Consider the following 24,390-nt stretch of genomic DNA (forward strand, 5'->3'; position numbering starts at 1 on the left):
GCATTAATTGTATATTCAAACGAGCTGACTGTCTGCACAGTTCATGTCCATACCTAGGAGAAGCTTTTCTTAAAAGTGGTTTCAAAACTTTCAAAGTTGTTGTTTTTTACTTCCATAAAAGTGCTGCTGATGAAATAGCAAACTAATTTTAAACGAAAAATTTAAATTTTAATAGATTTGTGACGCTTTGAATTAAAATTGTTCGGAAAACTCAACAAAGTAGAGAATCCTGAGGTACCGTGGCATGAATGCATAAAGTGTTGCGTTTCTTCCGGACTTCTTGTACATATAGGAACACAAACTTAAGAACTGGAAGAAATAAGTTCGTTTCTCTAATAAAAAGTCTTTCAACGAAAAAAGTGTACATTCCGCAAGATTTTACAAAAAGAAGAGTACGCTTTTTTCTCGATCGGAGAAGAGTAGGGGAGAGTGGAGTATCGTGGGCCTTGGGAAACGTGGGCCACTCTTAATATCTCAGATGTGTGTTGAGATAAAAATCTCAAACCAACTGTCATCGTCGTCGCTTTGCGTGAGCATATATTCCTATATGTTGTTGACTGAAATACGCATCATAAAAAAAGTTAGAAAAATTCACTTACATAATTAAAAAAAACACTCGCTAATTTCATCGATGGGGAACCTAAAGTGCATAACAAAAATATGCTCATACGCTTATGATCTTAGTTTTGTCATGATCTTTCACGTGGAAAAGGAATTTTTGATAAAACATCAATAAGTCACACAAACGCAACCAATTTGAAAATCATAGCTTGTGGGGTATCGTGGGCCACACGTCTTGAAACACCTATATTTTTATGTTTTTCTACACATTCAGAACTTAAAGTACGTTTTACCTATCTGCAAAGTTTTCTCATGCCAAATGAAGGATTATGAAAAATATTTTGTCCATCCTTTATAAGAAATTTTGCCAAAACGTTCGCGAGCCAGGTTTAGGAATCGATGCGATCATACGCAGCTCTCTTTTTTATTTCATCATCTGAAATTGCTTTTAAATAACGAAATGAATTAGGAAATCACAGTTTTGGGTCAACTCATAAACTTTGCATGTTATTTGGTCAATTTGGATTTGATGGCCCACGATTCCCCACCATTTTTCAAAATCCAAAAATATTGCTTTTTTTCAAACAGTCAGAATTTGGGGAAAACAACTTATTAAAAACAAAAATTAAAAATACCTTATGATACCTTGAAAATGTAGAAAACCATACCATTTTTTATTTTCATTTTATCTACATCATTAATACATGTTTAGTTTAAGATATGTTTGTGTGATTACTATCAAAGACATTAATAATAAATAAATAAATAATAAATCTTCTATAATAAAGAAGTTATGGAACAACGAAAAAAAGTGGCCCATGATTCCCCACTCTCCCACACATGTACTCTTAAAAGAGTACGTATTGAAACCCTAGTTTAACGGCCCTGATATTCGCTATATTATTTATTTTCGTTTCAATATGTACTAATATTTTATGATAATTAACAATCTATTTTAGGAAAAAGTGGAGAAAAAATTTTTGTTCGAGATAAGCTTTGCGGCCTCGAGCTGCTCATCCATGGTGTAGATCAGTGGTTTTCAACCTTTTTTCACTCAATGCCCCCTTCTGCTAAATTGTCGAGCTCAACGCCTCCTGGGTAAATTTTCAGAAACCATATAAAAATGAAAATCTAGTTCGTTGAAAAACCATTAGCTTTTGGTTTTATGTTGTTGTAAGACTTTACTCAAAATTCATTCAAATTTATAAAATGCCCTAAGAATCATTATTATAAGCGGTATTATATGTAAATGTAAATATGGTCGATTTTGATTTAATAATGACAAAAAATTCTTCATATTTCGATATAGTTCGTGATCTTTTCGTGATTTTTCATATTTTTAGAATTTTACTTACACTAAAAACTAGTATTATTTTTTGAGAACTGAATATGAGTTCTGTTCAAAGTTATGCAGATTTCACGGGTCATAAAGTTAAAATAAGATTCTAATGACTGAAATTCGGCAATGTTAGCGACAACTGAATAGATTAAAAGTTTATCGATGGCAAAAGGCACAGATGATTTTTTTAGTCGATTGAAATAAAAATGCACAAATAAAAACGCGAAATAAAAATTCTCGTACCAAAAAACAATCTTTTATATTTTCTTTCAAAAAAATCAATCACTAACTCACAGATAACACATTTTTAGACCGATTTTTCTAAAGGTTTTTCTGTTTTGCAGATTTGTTGAGACAATAACTTTTGAAAATTTCATGCATTGCCATCTAAAATAAATCTTTTTTTGTACACAAAATCATTTCACATAACAAGATTAACATGTAGAGCCTATACAAATTTGTGATCATATAAAAAAATCTTTTAGATACGTTTTTAGAAAAAAAATATTGAGATACTGGAACAAAAATTTGTTTGCAGATTTGTGAAGTTATTTAAATTGTAGACTTAAACCTGATGTTTACTTTTGTAACGTAATTTCATTGTTTTGCATCGAACTTACTTGTTGTTATTTAAAATCTACGTTGTTCCGTGATTTGTAAAAACGCGAATTACAACCTCACCGCCCCTCTGAGCCCTTCCAACGCTCCCCAAATTCCTAAATTGAGCCAAAGATCTCCAAGTATCAAGATAGTCGGCCTGTTGTTTTTTTCGAACAAATCGTTGACGTCACCTACACAATGTTTATGGTGCTGCCGCCCTGCAAGATGGGATCCAAGCTTTGCAGCTTTGCATTCAAGCTTTGAGTGGAAGCACACATCACACTAATACTTAGAAAATCAAGCGTAGCTCCACTCACACAATGTTTATGTTTATATTGTTAACAACAAAGCAATTTGCACTGTTGCATGTGTGTGCGTGAAAAAAATTCAAACTCGAGTCGAGTTTGGATCTCAAGCCGTCAACCCTCAGTTGGCGCTAATGTTTTGTCGCTAGAATTCCGTGGAAGCCGATAGCGTCTGATTGAGCTCACTACCCTTCTGGAAGCTCTCAATTTTGAACAACTTTGAAAACCACTAGTGAAGATTATCATTGACCTAAACTATCACAAAATTTGCTTTAAACTCTACCTAACAATAAACTTTAGTGTAATGAAAATATTTGAAATTTTTTAATATTATTAACTTATTCTGAATGCACCATTAACTGTAGAAAAGTATTCTTGAATTGATCTGTTTCGCCGTTTCTGAACCTCATAAAGAAAATGTGCGTATTCATTGAACAAACATCCTATATCTCACTCGAATGTTTACAAATATTTACCAATCCCATAACTTCTTAACTCAAAACACCTTCTTTAAGCATATTCACGTTGTTTGCTTGAGCAATAATCTAAATTAGGCGAAAGAAAGTAACCGCCCAAAAATGTACTCAACATCGGAAAGATTGTTGTTCTGAGTGGTCTTGTGTTTTCTTTCTCGAAGAATTATCTTTTACCGATGTCCCAAGAACCTTTAATTCGAAACCAATGGAACGATGGTTATTTCTTCGGAATTTTTTTTTCAATAATCTGTTTTAATTTCCAAAATTCTCTGATCAATGGCACAAGTCCTATGTTTATAGAAATTTACTCACTGAGAAACTGAGGTTAATTGGTACCTATACTGTATAGAAAGTGTTTCGTGTAAAATCAAACAAATTTCTGGCATTTTTGGGAAATGTTCAAAAATAGTTTTGACAATTTGTTGTGTCAGAAAATTTGTTAATTTTTTTAATTTTAATTTTGTTCAACGTTCTTCAGCATCCAGATCATAATTTTCCAAGACTGAAAAGAGTGGTCTTTTAAATTTTTACCATCTCATCGTCTGAAACTTCTGAATGAATAAAAAATAAACAATTTGCTTCAACTTGGTTTCCACTAATCAGCGAGCCGGGAAGATCCGCACGTTTTTCCGGACTGGCGGCAAAATAAAAGCGGTTATTCGAATGATTGATGATCATCCGCAAATACATACACTCAGAGCTGAGTTGCCGTTGCCTATGTTGAGAACGAGAGTTCGATTGACGACTTGTTTGCTCAACTAATCACATTTCTTGCGGTTTGCTGGCTGCTGGCTGATAGCTGTTGCTCAATCGATAGCGAAGACTGTCTGTCAGTCTTGTTGCCGGAAAAAAACAATGATTAAGATGGAGTGGGTGGGTGAGGGTCCGGAAAATTCCACCCAAAACCGTTCACTGGATATAAATCTTGACTGTGGTTTGCCGTTGCTGCTATCAATTATTATTGCCAGAATCTGTGACTGAAAAAAATACACCAACAACTTTCCTGGAAGGTGTTTATCTTTGAAAAGACATATTTTACTGGGTGGAAAGTTTTGCACCCAACTATTGGGCTGGAAACGATTTTATTCAGCCGATAAGAAAAACAAAGATTGGATTCCCGAGAAGCTAGGATTGATTAATGATAACATTCAAAATGGAAGGGTTGGTACCAAAAGAGTTTAAAGATGATACACTAGCTAATTCACTCGGCATTGCCAGAGTTCTCAAAATATTTAAGCCCAATTGAATAGCATCTTGTTAAGAATTTTTTTTTACAATTTAAGTAAATTTCTGAACTCAAATTTCAATAAGTTCTGATGAGGATTCGAAATTTGAAATTATAACATGAATCGATTACAGTTTTTTTAAATCAAAAATTCAGAATAAGAGCTTTAACGCAATTCTATGCAAACTTTGGAATTCAATGAAATTCAGATTTTTGAAAAGATTGGAATTTTTGAATGTTAGTTTAATTTTTTAAAGTTAAGACATTTCAATTTGAGAACTTTTGAATTTAAAACTTATCTCGCGAAAAAGAATTTTTTTTTTCATCAACAACTTACACAACAACTTACAGAAAAAAATTTACTTAAACTTTTTCCGTCCTATGAACATATAAAGATTTTCGAAATATATTTTGATCTCTAACAGATTTCTTAAAATATAATCATTGATAAGACAACATGGATCTAAAGAACAGTGAAACCCACTGCTCTGAAGGAAGCTTGAAGAAATTTCTTAAAAATAAGACAGCCTCTCTATTTAATGTTTTCCGTTTCAAGGTTCCAGTATTTGGGTCAACAAACAATCACGAGGTAGAACCTTCAACATTTTTAACCATCTTTATGTGCCCAATGCCCGTCATAGAAAGACTTTCTTTGACGCAAAAGTTAGGGTACAGAAAAGAAAAACTTTTAATTGGGATTATGAGGAATCTAATTACCGAAAAGCGGCGGCAAAATAAGCAAACTTTTTCTCTGGGGCGGACATCGAAGCAAAAGTTGATGGCTACAACATTCTGATGCTATCAATCCTAATTAAATAACGCTCCACGGGTTTCCGTTACAAGTGTTGAAGGTGTTTTTTTTTCGCTTTCTGGTGTAGTTCCGGTCTAGTTGAGTGTAAAAATTGAAGCAAAGCTAAGAAAAAAGATCAGACGGTTATAATTGAAAGGCGTCGTAATCCCTTAATGATCGTTTTGAAGCCTCGGCAAGACCCTTTCTTGGAAGCGTAATCCACATGTCTCGACTAGAGAAATTAGTTGAAAATTTTATTGCTGCAGAACGACCATTTAAAATTTAACTGAACATGGTGATAATTAACATTTCGCCATTTTTCTCTTTCTCTTTCCAGTGGCTGTCGGTGGTTTCGTTGGCTGTACTGTACAATATAGTGTTTGTGATAGGACGTGCCGTATTTTGGGAGATCAACCGCCAGGCGCCGGCCCTCTGGTGGACCTTAGACTATCTTTGTGATTTTATATACCTACTAGACACGTTAGTGCATTGTCATGAGGGTAAGTAGAAAATAGAAGGTAGTGTGTATGTGAATTTGTTTTCATTCTAGCTTAACAAACGACCCCCTGCTGAACCATATTTGAAATCAGATTTTTTTTTCTGCCAGCAATATTCTTTTTCTTTAGAATTTTAACTCGTTGTAAGAAGATACCAAACTTATTGCTATCGAAACAGTCAATTTTAAACGGCTGAAACGGCGGAAATCTTTTCACATCATAATGCACATAAAACGAACTGTAATAACACGAGTTGTTCGATGAAGACTTATGTAGACTTATTCAGCTGCTATGTTTTCTTCATTCCAAGCGGAATCATTAATGAGATTTCATCAAAATTAAAATTTCATGGCGACCTTTAAAAATGTAAGAAACACTTGTTTCGAAGTCATCTGAGCCACTAATGAAACTTGTTTGTTTTTCAGTCTACCTATGTTGCCCAACATTTCTATGAGAATGACACTTGTGCTTGTGCCCCAATTATTGACGGTCGCCATACCGAGTGTTTTTTATTTCACTTTGTGACATTAGATCCTTTATTGAAAATAAAATATCTCCATAAACTATCCCAAAGTATACATATAATTTTTGAGTTAATAATAGAAGTTTTTACTAACCTAACTAACTTAAATAAAATTGTCTCGAACACGCGTTGATATTTTCGAGTCAAATGCTGCCATAAGTCTTTGAAGAGACTTATAGAAATTCGACCATGGTATTTTAACGAACACAAACACACACAGGATCTCAATGAAACTTGATGTTTATCGAAGAGATTCCTTTTACTTAACTTTAAGCGTACAACTTTCGAGGATATGATGGTAACATTTTTTAAATGCTAAAACCACCAGCCCACATAAAGTGAACTATGTCTGCCATGACCGAGATTAATCTCATGACCGCTGACTGAGAAGACTTGAAGGCTATCCTCTACGCCACAGGCGGCTGCAGGTTAAATCCATCTTTGATAACTAATATACAAACAAACCTACATAACAGGAAACATAAAAAACAGAAAACAGTTTATGGATGTCTTTATTTTCCTTTATTCAATGAAAAATCAGACTTTACTTAGATATTACAGCACCTGAAATTCAAACCCTCAAAAAAAGAACTATACAATTGAATAAATTGATTTTCGGCGATTTCAGTCACGAAAAAATCTTAAAACGATTTTTTATTTATTCATGCGACGTTTTGGCATTTTTATGCCTTTATCAAGGAGTCTAATAATATCACATAATTAATGATGTGTTCAAAATGGTGTAACAATATATGGTGTACTTACTGAAATTTCACGTTTTAATTGTCCAAGTGTTTTTTAAATCTGTTAAACTGTCTAATCGGGAAATGGAAGTCCAGTTTCCTGTGGTGTATAACAAAAATATTCAAAGTTGAGCTTCTATTGTTTGCAATCTTCCTTGGAATCTGTTCTACTTACTATTGATCTGGTTGAGATGGATATAACAATTTGAAAGTTTTTAAAAACGAAAACGAATATAAACATGATTTGCACTATTTTGGATGTTGTTTTCCACCTAGCCACTACTGATGTTTGTTGTATTTTGTGTGTTTGATGTATCATTTTTTGTATTGGTGTTTTTTTTTGTTTTTGATGGAGTTGAAAATGCCGGCATAGATGACACTGAGCCAGGCTTCCGAAAAGTACTGGCGAACGACAGTATTCTTGCGAAAGTCGCACATGCACCTCGGTGAAAGCTTCCCGAATATTTCTTCCCCGACAGTTTTAAAAGGAGCGGTCGTGCGATGTACAGCGAGGCCTCGTTTTACCCCATGCGAGAGTTTGTTCGTGGGTATGAAAATTTTTTAAGCTTCGTGACAATTTTGGGAATATCTTCGTGACAGTTTTCAATGCGTTGAATTTCGCATGACAGTCAGGGATGTCAACCTTCCAGATTTTGTCTGGATCTGGACTTTTTGGACTTTTGCCAGACATTTTTTCAGGTTTCCAGACTTCCAGACTTTTGACATTTCTTCCAGATAATTCCAGACTTTTGGCTTAGGACGTAAAATGTTCTAAGAAGCTATGAAAATTCAAAATGGTCATGGTAAAATATGGCAGTAAATGATTAGAATTAATGAATTTTGAATGCAGAAGCGGTTGAAAGCTAGGAATAATGACAAATGCTTGAAGTTGTGCGTTAAATTGAGAGTCAAACAGAACACGTAAGTGATAGTGTCAGAAACAAACGATTAGTGGCTATCTGCAACATTGGGATCTGGCGACCAAAAAAAAAGGTTACCACCTTCTCAAAAGTAAGCTATCCAGACTTTTCTAGATATTTCCAGACATTTTTTCACAATCTTCCAGACTTCTTCGAAAAACAGTTGGCAACCCTGATGACAGTACTACTTACTCCGTCCGACCGTAGCCGAGATGCGCTCGGGCCGAGTTAATTTCGAACGAACATATGAATTTTCCTTTTGGTTGAAGCTACTGCGTGTGGTGATCACCCCAATCACCCTCCCCCCCCCCCCACCTTTTCACCTACCCTGCACCGGCACCACATATCGCGTTACGCGCCGATCGTATGCTGCTGCTCGGTGCGAATAGATGGCTCGTTCGATCTATTCGAAACCGAGCAGCAGCGCATACGATCGGGCAAGGGTACGGTATGGGTTTGACAGTCACCCGTGACAGTCCTGCCCAAACTGTCACGCCCTGCAGCCGACAGTTAGGATGAAATCACGGTGAACAATATAATAAGGTGATATCTTCAAGATAATGTCGTCATTACTATCCATCTAGTGATCCTCGGTGTATGCAGCATTCTTACGCGCGCAAAACTTTTTGCCTGGCACGCTATTCGAAGATAGTAATGACGTCACTTGTTTACATTCAAACGAGTTGTTTACTCGTGTTAGTAGCCTACCTTGTCTATTTATACCGTGGGATGAAATTATTTTCGAAACAGGAGGCATGAAGGGATGAAAACCGAACTGTCGGTTGGGTTCGCTATAGCTTAAAGCACAACACTTTCGGCAACGCATGCTTTGAGCAGATTGTTCAGATACAGTCTGGGTTCTCGCACGTGTGCGATGCAGCCGAAGCATTACGATTCGTTACCGACGGTACAGCAGCGAACCGAGTGGTAAGAAAAACCGAGACAGTTTGTTTGGCAAGAAAAAGGCTGTCATAGCAAAGCTGTACTTTTCGGAAGCCTGCACTGAGCCCTTAACTATCAGTCTTCTTATTGACCGTGTTGCCATTCCTCACGATGTGACACATTTCTAATGTTTGTAGACCCGAAGTGAAATAGTGACGACCAATAATTTTCGTGCTGTTCAAATCGAAGGAGTGATCGTGTTTGATGCTGTGATGAAGTAGTGTGATTTACCAATCGTTGTCCCCTTACCCATTGTTGCACAGAATGACTTTAATTGTTAATGAATTAAAGTTTATCACGGGTACTTTTTATACGGTTTTTGCTTATTGAGTTTTTTCGGTGAGTGGAACAACTTTCTTAAATTAACGTAACGTTTCGTGTTACTTTTCTTCACCCACCATCAGACGTTAAAAAATAAAGCAGCACAATTTTATTCTGTTCGATTGCTTGTCGGCCTGTCGGTAAACAAACCGACAAGCAGCCGAACAGAATGAAATTGTGCTGCTTTATTTTTTAACGTCTGATGATGGGTGAAGAAAAGTATCCCGAAACGTTACGTAAATATAAGAAAGTTGTTTCACTCACCGAAAAAACTCAATAAGCAAAGTTCGTATTAATTGTTAATATTTCAGCTGGTTTTCTAGTTTTTCCCAAAAATATTACTGAATCATGTTAAATGGAATATTTACTGATGAAATGAGGCTTTTTGCGATATTTTCTGTTGTAAAATATTCATCTAATGACATTTTTTATTTTTCATGTTTTTTTTTCGCGTGGTGCAACAATTGGTTCGCTCATCCTCCTCCTGCCCTACTGTTGTACATAAATCCGCTGCAAGATTTGCATGGAAATTTCAAATTTATTAGTTTGTATACTTCCAAAAACTTTCTTTGGTTGCTTTTCATTGCCACAAATAGCAATAAAATTTTTGAAAGAAATTCATTGAGTCCTGAATTAGCGCAACGTGTTTTGATTTATAAGGAGGTACGGGAAATGAAAATTTTCATTCAAAAGTAACCAGAGATGAATTGCAAGTATAAAAAACTTTTTTTTTAATTTTTGAAATATTTTTTGGTTCCGTTTATACATTACATGTGAACTAAAACCAATCCTAACTAGCACCCTAGAAATGATATTCGATGTCACACAAAAAAAAACAAATTAAATATTTTTAAATTTTAGTGTTTTTGATTGCTTATTTGAAAGCTGTTTAACCGTATGATGAAAATGAAAAAATCGCAATTAACTGCTTTGCATAGCAAATGAATTAGTTGAGTTATAAAACCTTGGCAAAAATATGTTATGAAATTATTGAAAGCTGCAGCAAGCACAGCCTGCTATGTAACGATACTTTTCAATGAATTCCAATTTTTTTAAATGGTTATAACTTTTTTCATGAATTTCTTTGCTTCTTCTCATGTTGGCAAAACATGGCAAATCATGAGAATAGCTAAAATCACTAATCAAAGACAAACTTCATTTAAAGCTTATTTGAATTTGCTGGATGATTTCATATGATTTTTTTTTCTCCATACAAATTCCCATACAAAATTACATACAACTGGGAAAAAAAACTCAGATCGTCTTTAAATATAACATATGTTTTGCTGAATAAGCAGATATTTACGTTTGACTAGTAATTTAAGTGATTTCTGTGCTCTAATAACTGTTTCCCACTCCACTTCATGTAGATTTTTTTTAAATTCAACCTTGGTTCAAAGACACTTCATTTTTTCATGAATATATTGTTTCTATCTACAAATCTTAGAATTTAAGTTTAAAAATTATTTAACTCGATGAAAAAAAACATATGTTTGTATGAAAGTCAGGCAACTTCAAATGTCTGAAAAGTGTCAAAGTCACTCAAACTACTTTGGCTTGAGGGGCCACTTTTTTAGCACAGATTTATTAAGAACTCCTTTACCCCGACCATACACTCAACATTTTTTGAAAAGAACCTAAAGATTAAAAAGAAATGTACTTCATGTCAACAGCGGACCCCTTGATTTCGATAATAATATTGTCAAAATATTGTATCATAGGAAAACTACGACCCGAAATCCCAAAAAAACTCGAAATTCATAAATTCAAATCTGCCGTCGAGCTCGACCAGAGACCTTTAGATGAAACTTTATTAGGCCCTTATTATTCAGAAAAATAAAAATTCATAACTTCGTGAAACTTAATTTGATTAAAAAAGTTTTTCAGCCGGAAAATTGTTGGGAAAGATTCCAATGTGAAATTTATGTTTCTTGAAGTTTGATGAAATGCTACTGAAGTTACATTCATTACAAATAATCCCACTTTCATGAAAAAGATATTTATCTCAGTTTACTTTTTGAAAAAATTTATTAAGATTCAAAAAATCAGACGAACGATCTGAAGCTTTTGGAGTGCTTGAGTCCATTCTTAAGCTTTACATTGATATTCATAATGTAAAAATCGATCGCTTCTCAAGTGAGTCCTAAAGTAATTATTTTATAAAATGACATCTTCGTCATATGAGTAAAGGGGGGCAAAACAGATTGCGTCCTTTTTTCCTTTCATCTGTATATAGCCATTAAAAAATAGTATTAAATACCTTACAGCTATGGAATTGCAATGGCATAGAATTTTATGTTGGAAGAGCACATGAAGAAAAAAAAGCTCAATACTGAGCAAATAAGGTGAAATACCACTTCACTCAGATTACTCCGGTAAATTTCAGCGGTAGATATGGGTTTCTATGAGAATTTCACGTGTAATAACCCAGACAACCAGAAGTCGTATTTTATTTTACAGATTACATAGTATAGAATGTTATTTATACTCATTTTCGAATATCTGCACCTACAATGTACGGTCCATGCATATTCTTTATCGTATTTAAATGCATTGCATGATTTTATTACGACAAGAAGAGAGACTCGTATTTATGTACATATGAACTCGACCTTTGTGTACGACAATTCGCAAAAAATCCGTGAAACGACCGATATACGGTGATCAGCCGTGACTGAGAGATTTTGTCGTGCTATGCATAAAATAATTCGAAATAAAAAACTTATATATCTGCATTGATTCGTAATAATGTGCATGCAATCGTATACCTTTGCAAATTAATTTGATTTTCGAAAAACGTATTTGTTGGCAATCGTAAAAGAATACAAAAAAGTTCAACTAAATCGTTTATGATAATACGACATCGACGATTGGAATCGTATTAAAGGAGGCTTCAAAATGTTGGGCTATTTTTGGATCATCGATGACGTGTTCTACGATTTAAAAGATTTTAGTTATAGAAATATACGATTTGCTTTTGGTTCAATGCCTTTGAAGCAAATCTGCTTGAATTTATATATTCCAGATAGCGTCGAGGAACCATCATGAGCGGCAGATCGTATGGTCAGGAGATACTACAATAACTTCATGAACGTTGAAATTGAATTGTAGGATATAAACTTGATTTTGTTTTATTTTTTATTTTATGCTAGTTTGAAAAGAAATTTAAATTTTGCAGCAAAAAACGCATTTCTTTGAAATAATCTTTTTTTTTTTAACTGACGGAAAATGAGAGCCCTGCACTCAAGTCGCAAAAAACGACCAAATAAGTCGTCAAACTTTCCATATTGTTACGAAAAATGTCATATATAAAGATATTCCCAATCGCATATTGAGCGAAGATCAACAAGATTATAACCTTAATCATCTATATGATGATGTAAATTGTCATAGTATATTCCAAAAAGAATCATGGTAGTCGTAAATGATGCGCATGACAAATCGTGCAAATCGTAATTCAATACAATCCAAATCAAGAATATGTGTGCTAATGTACCTACATGGCCTCCAAAATGATACGTATATACTGGTTTTGCTTCATTCTATACGACATGTTTACACGTATATTTGCACGTATATTTGCGTTGCAAATTCGAAATACCTACCAAATGGTTGTCTGGGAAATGCTATTCCACACAACCAATGCGGCTTTGTGTTTTTTTTAGATTTTGGGTCTGAATTGAATTCAAACCTGATCGAATTCAATGAAACTTTAATTCAACTTTCATTGAAAAATAAATTGTAATATAACGTTGCATGATAAAACTTTCTAAACATTATTTTTAAAAAGACATACTACAAGACATTTTAAAAAGACATAATTTTCGTATTTTTATTCTAACCAAATAAAATGCTATGTTTGATGCTGCCTAATCTGCTTTACAGTGCAACACAATTTTGAATTTAGACTTGGAGTTCAAGCTGATCAAGAAAAACGAATAGAACAAATAGAACAAATATTTCTAAGATAAGGGATCCAAACGACAATGGAAAAACAGCGAGCCTTGAGCCTGATTTTCCATGAACTAAAGGAATTCTTACAAACCACGGAATAATAAAACCATCAAGTTCAACAACAGCAAAACTCTCAGCTTAGAAAAAAATATTTAAAGTAAAGATCCCACGTATGTGGATATAATATTTGTTGATAGGAATCAATTCCTTGTGTTATCTGTTTCCAAATTTTTACTAAGTAGCACCTCATAAATCATAATTAACTCCAAGAAATTAAAAGCTTAAACTGAAATTCCGAGAAACAAATTTAAAAAAAATCGCAACTGACAACCTAAGCAGGTTACACAAATTAAAACATAACCCACTGAACGGATTGAACGGGTAAAACAAACATCCTACACAAATAAGTCGCGTTGGAGTTGGACACTCAAACACGTCCTCGCTTGACAAGTGCCGGGCGAACCCGAACTCCTTAATTTTTAAAATAACTGCAATTATGAAAATAAAACTCAAAATATTGAAATTAAATAGAGACCATTAAGATTGTTATCAAAGTATGTTTCCAGTAGGGTGGTAGGATTTACCGGTTTTTTTCAAATCCGGTATTTCGGTATTTGTAATTTATAAAACCGATAAAACCGGTAAAACCGGTATTTTTTAAAGCATATCGAATTCATGAAAAGGTTTCGTCTTATTACAGTTTATTTTTTTATTTTTATTTACATAGTATTCCGTCTCACGACATAACTTGACGAACATAATTCCTAAAATTCACTCAGTTCATAGCAACCGTTCTCCAATTTCTCGGGCACCCCACGTTCGCCAGATCACGCTCCACTTGGTATCAACCACCTCGCTCGTTGCGCCCCCGCTCGTCTTGTTCCTACCGAATTCGTAGCGAACACCTGTTTTGCAGGACAGTCGTCCGGCATTCTCGCAACATGTCCAGCCCAGCGTATCCGGCCAGCTTTCACCACCTTCTGGATACTGGGTTCGCCGTAGAGTCGCGCGAGCTCGTGGTTCATCCTTCGCCTCCACAATCCGTTCTCCTGTACGCCGCCAAAGATGGTTCTTAACACTCGTCGCTCGAATACTCCGAGTGTACGCAGGTCCTCCTCGAGCAATATCCATGTCTCGTGCCCGTAGAGAACAACCGGTCTAATGAGCGTCATATACAGGTTACACTTCGTGCGAGGGCTAAGTCTTCTCGACCGCAGTTGCTTGTGGAGTCCATAGTAGGCACGACTTCCGCTGATAATTCGCCTCTGGATCTCACGGCTAGTGTCATTGTCTGCGGTCACCAGTGAGCCGAGATAGACAAAGTCTTCGACTATCTCCAGCTCGTCACCATCGATCGTGACCTTGTTATTACTGGACAAGCGGGTTCGGTCGGTCTCGGATCCGCAGGCCAGCATGTACTTCTTCTTGGACGTATTAATCATCAACCCAATCCTTCCTGCTTCGCGTTTCAGTTTGCGGTAGATCTCCTCCACCGCCGCAGATGATCTGCCGACTATATCAATGTCATCGGCAAAGCAGATAAGTTGACTGGATCTGTTGAAAATCGTGTCCCGCATTTCGCCCACCGCTCGTCGAATAACACCTTCTAGCGCCACGTTGAACATCATGCAGGATAGACCATCACCTTGTCGAAGCCCCCTGCGCGATTCGAATGAACTCGACAATTAACCCGAGATCCGCACACAGCACTGCGTTCCATCCATCGTCGCCTTGATCAGTCTGATCAGCTTCCCGGAAAAGCCGTTTTCGTCCATGATTTTCCATAGCTCGTTACGGTCGATCGTGTCGTATGCGGCTTTGAAGTCGATGAATAGATGATGCGTAGGGACTTGGTGTTCACGGCATTTTTGGAGGATTTGCCGCAATGTGAATATCTGGTCCGTTGTAGACCGTCCCTCCATGAAGCCGGCCTGATGACTTCCCACGAATCTGTTTGCTTGTGGCGTTAGGCGGCGGAGTAAGATTCGGGACAACACTTTGTAGGCGGCATTGAGGACAGTGATCGCTCGGTAGTTCTCACAGTCCAATTTGTCGCCCTTCTTGTAGATGGGGCATATTACCCCCTCCTTCCACTCCTCCGGTAGCTGTTCTATGTCCCAGATCCGGATTATCAACCGATGTAGGCAATCGGCCAACCTGTCCGGGCCGATTTTGATGAGTTCAGCTGCGATGCCATCCTTCCCAGCCGACTTGTTTCTATTCAGCTGGCGAATGGCTTCCTTAACTTCACTCATCGTTGGGAGTGGCTCCTCTTCGTCGTTGGCTACGCCGGCGATGTACCTTCTCCCACCGTCTTGATCTCCTGCATGTGCGCCGTTCAGGTGTTCATCGAAGTGCTGCTTCCACTTTTTGATCACCTCACGATTGTCCGTCAGGATACCCCCTTCCTTATCCCGGCACATTTCGGCTTGCGGCACGAAGCCTTTGCGGGATGCGTTGAGTTTCTGATAGAACTTTCGTGTTTCTTGGGAACGATGCAGCTGCTCCAGCTCCTGGAGCTCCTCCTCCTCCAGGCGGCGCTTTTTCTCCTGGAAAAGTCGGACTCGCTGCCTCTTCCGCGCGGCATTTTCTTCGTCCATCACCCTCCTACACTCCTCGTCGAACCAGTCGTTCCGTCGAGATCGCTCCACATAACCGATGACGTTCTCCGCCGCACTGTTGATGGCTGTTTTGATGGTATCCCAACAGTCCTCGAGAGGGGCTTCGTCAAGCTCGCCCTCTGCCGGCAGCGCTGCTTCGACCGATTGCGCGTAGTCTGCCGCGACCTCAGGTTGCTTCAGTCGCGCGATGTTTAACCGAGGCGGGCGCCGGTTTCGCTTGTTGTTCACTACGGAGAGTTTTGGGCGCATCTTCACCATCACCAGATAATGGTCCGACTCGATGTTGGCGCCCCGACAGGATCTGACGTCGATGATGTCCGAAAAGTGCCGGCTGTCGATCAAGATGTGGTCGATCTGTGATTGGGTTTGGTACGGTGATCTCCAGGTGTACTTGTGTGGGAGGCGGTGCTGAAAAAAGGTACTACGTACGGCCACTCGTTTGGAGGCAGCGAAATCAATAAGTCTGAGGCCGTTTTCGTTCGCGTTTCCATATGCGGGGATATGATTGTTTTGCATTATGCGTTTGTTAACATTAAAATTTCATCCATTCTTAGATTTATTTTAATGATTTGAGCTTATAGAATATTTTGTAGTACATATTTTATACCCCTAAATGTATGCAGCAGATAAACACTTTTTTCTTAAAAGCATTTTTGTCAGAAAAAATTAAAAATTTGATTCGCACAAAACCAAAAATTACTGCAATTGGTGCTTTATGCGTTATGACAACACAAATGTATCAAAAAATTAAAAATTTTCAGAAGTTTTCATTTGATTTTTCATTAATTACAGAGTTTGTTGCAACTTACTTCTTTTTCTTAGTAGGGTAAAAATCGCATGTTTTTGTAAATTTAAAAATAACTGGTATAACTAATAATTTTTCTGACTACGTCAGTTATGTGTCCCATCAACCTTAAAACTTCTGATGTACAAGAGGTACGATTATCTGTAAGCATTAAGATTTTAGAAGCCATTGAAGTCGAAAATTGTTGCATGTTGCCCCAGTTGACGGTATAGAAAATCTCCAAATAAAAACCAAATTTAGCTTAATTGCTACTCAATTTGCAGGCTTTCAAACGTAGTAAACAGTTTTCAGATATTTTAACTTTATACTTAGTGAATGATGATTATCTGCAAAAATTTCATGTTGATCAAAGTTACCCCGCTGATCAAAGTTACCCCAGTTTACGGTACCTTTTAAGGTGGTGACGAGGTAGGAATTTAATCGAAAATTCATGTAAATCAGAATGTTAGGCTCTAAATAGTTAATTATACTGATGAATGTTAGTTTTGGAAACAACATGTAACAAATTTATTAGCAAATATGATTTTTAAATATATTGAATCTTTCTCATTGCTATCTAAAATATGTAATTTCACTTGGAATACTGAATAGAAAGTTCTCCTAATGAAATCCAAAATTCAGTTTTAATTGAAATTTGATTTGCGAAACGTTAGAACGACGAATTGACTAAAACATTGAAAATCAATGTACTTTTAATTTTTTTTTCACTTTTTAATCAAAATTTTTAACGTGAATTATTATTAAAATAAATCCGGGCAAAAATCAGGCTTTTTTCAATGAAATCCGCCGACAGAACTATTCCATATTTAGTATTAAATGTTTGACAATAATCTTGAATGCTAAAACTGGATGCTTGATAGACCAAAATTAAAAAAATAAAACTTCTTATTTTATTATAAATTTGGAATTGAAATAAACATGATTTCGAATATATTTGAATATCATTTTTACATTGAAAGTACCCACAGATATTAATTTTTAAAATGTAATTTCCCCTGAAAACCGGACTCTTCTTTCCTCCAAGACCAAAAGGGATTGCCGCATCATATTACCTTTAGCATATCCGTAAAAAAAACGGGAATCGTCCTTCAAATTCCAAAAAAAAACTCCTGTCCTTTTGGCTAGCACAAAAATCCCAGACCTGGAAACCACAATCCACGGCTCGATTCACAAACCTGTTTTTCTTTTCCAGCCGCTTTTTCAAATCGCACGTACACAATTTGACAATGGGCTTAGGCGATCAAGATTGTCCTATTCAGGAACTGGAATTTAGTTTAATTTTATTTTGATTAAGATTTTTTGTTCTTCCTCTGCCGCTTTCGCATATTACTCACCCAAAAAAGCTGCTAAAGTTGGTAAAAATGTTCTGAACTTAAATCCTCATGGTCACCGGTTGGCAGGAAATATCCGATGACTTCTGCATTCGTTGTTTTTCATACAATTCGGTATAAGCGGTGCTTTTCTCCATCCAATTTGGCGCTTGTTAGGCTCAGTTGTGATCGCCGAAATTTTATCCTAGGACGTAAAAATTGACCGTTTTTTTCCTTGAGCAGCTTGCTGGCACTATAAAATCCGATTGCCACCTTTCTTCGAGCAAAATTCGAACTAATAATTTTGAAATTAATTTTCAAAAATCTGAAGTGTGACAAAATCAAAACAGCACTGAACAAATTCGACCATTTTGACAGATGTGTTCATTCGGTCACTAACCTTGAATGAACCTCTGTCACCTTACCCGCTTCGACTCCGGGAATAAGGTGACAAATCTCACGGTGACTCGAAGTGACGTGACAATCGTCACCTCATGCGCGGCGCAGAATAAAGGCCATTAACTCGATCTCGGATGGGAATACCGTCCCTACAACCGCGCTTGACAAGCTTAAAGAAACTATAGTAAACAAAGAAGCGCAATCTGATCCCTTTTGAAATAATGAGCTTGCAACCCTGCTGTAGGGCTACCTTTAAGACTGCTTTGTTTTGCTCGATTGGAATGGCACTGACAGAAAATCAAAAATTCCAATCGTGACATTTCGTCTCTTTGTTTACTATAGGCTCGTTAGACAAGCTTACACAAAAGCTCAACTCACTATCTAAAAAAGTCGATAACATGGCTCCTCTGATAACAGCATCCTCGTTTCCCCCTTTGAAAGGGGCATCGCTAGTGCCTTCCACAATGACCGGGACTAAGTCTGTCTTAGTGATCTCGATCTTAGTGATCTACCAGTCTCGTTTATTGTACCTTCTCCTGCAACACCTAAGTTCTGGCTGTACATAGCTGATCTCCAGCCTCATAATACGGACATTAATTTTAATAAAATAATATCCCGCTGCTTGATTCCTACTACACCGGTTGAAATGAAACGATTGCTAGTAAAAGGAGTAGATGGGTCTATTCGTAAATATGTGTCTATATTGGAGGGATAATCAGCACTGTTTGGGTTTCATCACTGGGACTCAACGATTTTGACACTTGAGAGGCCTTAGAGCCCCTCGACTCAGTAGTGCAGTTTCCAGCCAGCGTCTTCAGCCGTCCCAGCCCTGAGTTCGATAGTGACAATGAGGTCCTCCAGCCTACTTTTCCAGGCAAGTACTCATCTTCTTCGGGAACACCTTCCCTGTGTGATGAAATTTCATCCAAACACTTCATTCTCCAATCGTTCTTCGGTTTCTTCATAAGCTTCAACACCAGGACGCATCGATTTGAAATCTTTGGAGACTTCGGAGCCCTTCGACTCAGTCGTGCTGGTTCCAGCCATCAGTCGTTCTGGCCCTGAGCTCGTTTGAGGCGAGGGGTTTCCCCAGCCTGCACTTTCAGGCAAGTTTGCTGTCATTGACCGTTCTTTCCAGTGATCGTCGTTGCCGCCTGGTCGGTTCGAAATAGTGTTCTTTGCGAAGTGGCTTTCTGTTTCCGGATCCAATACGTTTCCGTTTTCGGCATCCTCCAACATCTTCTTAGATAGATAGCTCAAGTACAGCGACTCTTCGTCAAATCAACAATATCTAAAATGAAAACGGTCGTTTGCTCGACTTATGCTTTGTCAACGAGGGGTTTAGAAATCCAACAATCGATTTTTCTCCTGCTCTCCTTGATGAAGCTGTCCCACATCACTCCGCCTTAGTGATTTCACTCGATTCTTAACCACACTATCAATTGCCATGTGCCAAAACGCAGCGTTGATGGTGATCTACGAACTCCCTGGGTTACTAGAAAACTTCAGTGACAGTAAATTGCTAAAATGTGCGTTCTCTGAAACTACAATAAGCACAAGTCCCTCAGTAAAAAAGGGGAATACCGCAAACTGAACTCATCTTATAAGAAAGGCAGCAAACGTTGCTAGCTAACATATCTGAACCGGTAACAGCAAAATTTCAAGAGCAGTCTGAAGTCGTTCTGGAAGTATGTATAAATCCAGCGAATAGAATCCGGACTTCCGTATCACATGTACCTGGGCGGCGATATTGCTAGCACTGCCCCTGGAAACGCTAATCTGAGAAATTTTCGAGCATTTTCCATTTCTGCAGTGGACTGCATTTCTGCAGAACAACTGAGCCTCTTCTCTAAATGGTACTCTCGTAGACGATGCAGCCATCTTAAAAGCTACAGCTACAGCCAAACTCAAAAACTCTACTTCTAAAGATCCGGATGGGATACCAATTTTTTTTTGGAAACGGTTTATGCCTCATCTGCTAACACCTATCACCAGGCACACCAGGCATATCTTTCAAGCATCGCTGGACGACGAAATCTTCCTCGCCTTGTGGAAAGAAGCATAAATGTTTCCTGTTTACAAAAAGGGAGATAAGAAACTGAATCAAAGCAATCGAAAGATTCCTTTTAATTCAATCACGGTAAATGAAAAGTTCATATACCAGTATTTCGATAGCAACTTACTACCTTCTTCAGTGAACGTTTTCGATTGATGAATGTGTATCATTTCGCTCCCTTATACTGTCCGAGTTAGGTAAGCTACTACTAGGTAGCAAAAACCTCCGAATGCTCGGCAGTTGTGCCGTTGTCTGTTTTTTGGGTCTTACCTTAGAACAATTAATATTTTCTTTGATTTACATTGATTATAATGGATGATGTTAAAATTTGGAAGCAGAAGTGAATTCACATTTAGGTAATTGTTGGATTGATATTTTTCTCTTTTTCGTAGTCATAATAACGCATGTTGTGTTCAACTTGCTATGACCATAAGAGTTATACTTCATTTGAATTATATAATTCAGGATTTGAAAATCTAAATGGATAATTCTGTGATTCAACACTGTAGTTTTATTTCATTTAGAAAAAATCTTTCGAGGTTATCTCACATTTTTTCAATATTCCGATATGGGAATGCAGAATGACTCTGCGGTAGGTAGAAAATCAGATTTAGTTATCAAGTATTTACTAAGTTGTTTCCTTCAGGAAATATTTTCGCATTGAAAAAGACAGCAAATGCCCTTCAATTCCATCTATTTTATGATATTGCATTAAGAGGATACTCAGTTTTTCCTTTCTCAACTCAACTTTTAACATCATTTGTTGCTGTCAGCAAATAGTTTGTAAAGGAACAAGGAAAAGCAAATGGCATCAAACTCAAGTGGAGCCTTGTACTTACGCTTACATGTTAACTGGAAGCCATGAACTTACTTTTCAAGAGAGTTGGTTCAATCTGTAGAAAGCTGAAGATTTTTTTTATTGCACTCCACATGGCCATCCTGGTGGATTTCTTCTCTCTTCACAGGCTTCAGGTTCTTCATTTTATGCTCGAGAAAATTGTGGCGTTACAAGACGTTTACAGGGCACTTTTCCCAGAATCCAGTAGAAAACATCAGCAGCAGCAGTTCTTTATATGAAAAACAGAAACAAATAAAACCAGCGACAGGGAGCTTTCCCTTCAAGGGGGAACACACTCTCTATGTAGATTAGGGATTCGTCGAAGCAAGAGTTATACGATGTTTTTCAACCCCTTTTCAGTGTTTTTCAGTATTTTTATTTTTCCACACTTTCTCAGCCGCCCCAGGTTTGCAAATCCACCCAAACGAGGTGTGAAAAATGTGCGGCGAATTCGGTGGAAAACTTCCACCTGCTGCTACAATAGAAGATTGAATCCGGCATCAGCAATAAACGGCCAAAGAATCGTCGTGGGTCGGAAAATAATGTCTCGGTAGAAGGTGTATCTCGTGTTCATCCATTTACGGTTTTCGTCTTTGAGGATTCAAAACAAAGCTAGAAAGATGCGTTATTCTGTATTCCATGTCGCTCGTGGTGTAAAGTTACAAACATGTGCTCAGTTGTCTGGAAAGGTGAAACGCCTTTATGTTCTGGCTCAACTTGGCTCAGGTGGGTGGTTTGGTTTATGAATGGTGGAGTGTGAATTTTAATCACTCACAACCAGCTGCGACAGGATTCTGCTCAATTTTGCTTTATTGAAAATCTGAGCTAAAGCAGAATATAAAAAATTTAATATTTCTGATCGAAGTATGGGATTTCATATTCTAATTCAATGTTTAATGTATGTGCACACGTTATTTTTGACCAAAACAGTCATTTTTACGGCAGGTTGAGTCAGATTGCCATCATCAAAAGATTTAGTTCTGAACCAATAAGTATGAGATAATTTCATGAGTAACGGAAAGAATTTCCACCCGATCGAATTGAATAAGAAAAATAAATTCTCCGAAAGTTAATTTCCTCCTTCTTTTTCACGATGTGCCCTGATTTTCGACTAACACGATTCTTTTGAGCCCAGTAAAGATACAACCTTTCCCCATTAGTCGTTTACCTGATTTTGCTACAATAGTAGAGCCAGGATATTCTAACGATTGGGAAAAGGGTTAATCTACTCAACATATTATTAGAAGGAGAGAGGAGGAGAATAAAAAAAAACTTACAAAACGAAATGAACGTAAACCGTCATCAAACCAGAATTGAATCCAAACATTCTTAACTGGTCCCAAATCGGTATCATCGTAGATCGAGGAAAGGTCATCGAAACCTTCATTGAACACCAAAATTAATTCATGAGACAGTTTACTTTATCTTCGGGATTTTCAAATCCTGCTCAAACGGTTTATTCTTGTGAAAAAATGTCAAAAAAGTCAAAAATGTCAAAAATGTCAAAAATGTCAAAAATGTCAAAAATGTTAAAAATGTCAAAAATGTCAAAAATGTCAAAAATGACAAAATTGACAAAATTGACAAAATTGACAAAATTGACAAAATTGACAAAATTGACAAAATTGACAAAATTGACAAATTTGACAAATTTGACAAAATTGACAAAATTGACAAAATTGACAAAATTGACAAAATTGACAAAATTGACAAAATTGACAAAATTGACAAAATTGACATAATTGACAAAATTGACAAAATTGACAAAATCGACAAAATTGACAAAATTGACAAAATTGACAAAATTGACAAAATTGACAAAATTGACAAAATTGACAAAATTGACAAAAAAGACTAAATTGACAAAATTGACAAAATTGACAAAATTGACAAAATTGACAAAATTGACAAAATTGACAAAATTGACAAAATTGACAAAATTGACAAAATTGACAAAATTGACAAAATTGACAAAATTGACAAAATTGACAAAATTGACAAAATTGACAAAATTGACAAAATTGACAAAATTGACAAAATTGACAAAATTGACAAAATTGACAAAATTGACAAAATTGACAAAATTGACAAAATTGACAAAATTGACAAAATTGACAAAATTGACAAAATTGACAAAATTGACAAAATTGACAAAATTGACAAAATTGACAAAATTGACAAAATTGACAAAATTGACAAAATTGACAAAATTGACAAAATTGACAAAAGTGACAAAAGTGACAAAATTGACAAAATTGACAAAATTTACAAAATTGACAAAATTGACAAAATTGACAGAATTGAAAAAATTTAAAAAATTGACAAAATTGACTTAATTTGTCTTTTTAAACATTCTTGCACTTTTTGTCAATTAAGTTACTTTAAGATTTATTATTTTATTTTCAAAGTTTTTGTTAATTTTAAATTTTTACTTATTTCGTAGATCAAAATTTTATTTTTAATTTTCATTTGTTTTTATTTTGGTGTATTTTGTTATTTGTTATTTTTGCTATTTCTGTATTTTTTGTAGTTTCTGTAATTTTTGTAATTTTTGTAATTTATGTTTATTTTGTAATTTTTGTCAAAGTTGTCATTTTTTTAACGTTTGTAATTTTTGTAATTTTTCCTTTTTTTGTATTTTTTGTTATTTTTGTAATTTTGGTTATTTTTGTAATTTTTGTAATTTTTGTAATTTTTGTAATTTTTGTAATTTTTGTAATTTTTGTAATTTTTGTAATTTTTGTAATTTTTGTCATTTTTGACATTTTTGTAATTTTTGTAATTTTTGTAATTTTTGTAATTTTTGTAATTTTTGTAATTTTTGTAATTTTTGTAATTTTTGTAATTTTTGTAATTTTTGTAATTTTTGTAATTTTTGTAATTTTTGTAATTTTTGTTATTTTTGTAACTTTTATAATTTTTGTAATTTTTGTAATTTTTGTAATTTTTGTAATTTTTGTAATTTTTGTAATTTTTGTAATTTTTGTAGTTTTTGTGATTTTTGTAATTTTTGTAATTTTTGTAATTTTTGTAATTTTTGTAATTTTTGTAATTTTTGTAATTTTTGTAATTTTTGTATTTTTTGTAATTTTTGTAATTTTTGTAATTTTTGTAATTTTTGTAATTTTTGTAATTTTTGTAATTTTTGTAATTTTTGTAATTTTT

The 24,390-nt window shown here is 35.8% G+C and overlaps 1 protein-coding gene across 2 annotated transcripts in view; it reads left to right on the plus strand.

The window, feature by feature from the left end:
- LOC129749438 (cyclic nucleotide-gated cation channel subunit A) overlaps positions 1–24,390 on the plus strand; it is a 721,507-nt gene that overhangs the window by 591,267 nt on the left and 105,850 nt on the right. For both annotated transcript variants that reach the window (XM_055744412.1, XM_055744413.1), the window contains one exon: positions 5,634–5,796. In XM_055744412.1, coding sequence (XP_055600387.1) covers positions 5,634–5,796 — 163 coding nt within the window. The remainder of the gene's footprint in view (positions 1–5,633; positions 5,797–24,390) is intronic.

This window comes from Uranotaenia lowii, chromosome 2 (genome assembly GCF_029784155.1).
Source record: "Uranotaenia lowii strain MFRU-FL chromosome 2, ASM2978415v1, whole genome shotgun sequence".
NCBI classification, from domain to species: domain Eukaryota; kingdom Metazoa; phylum Arthropoda; class Insecta; order Diptera; family Culicidae; genus Uranotaenia; species Uranotaenia lowii.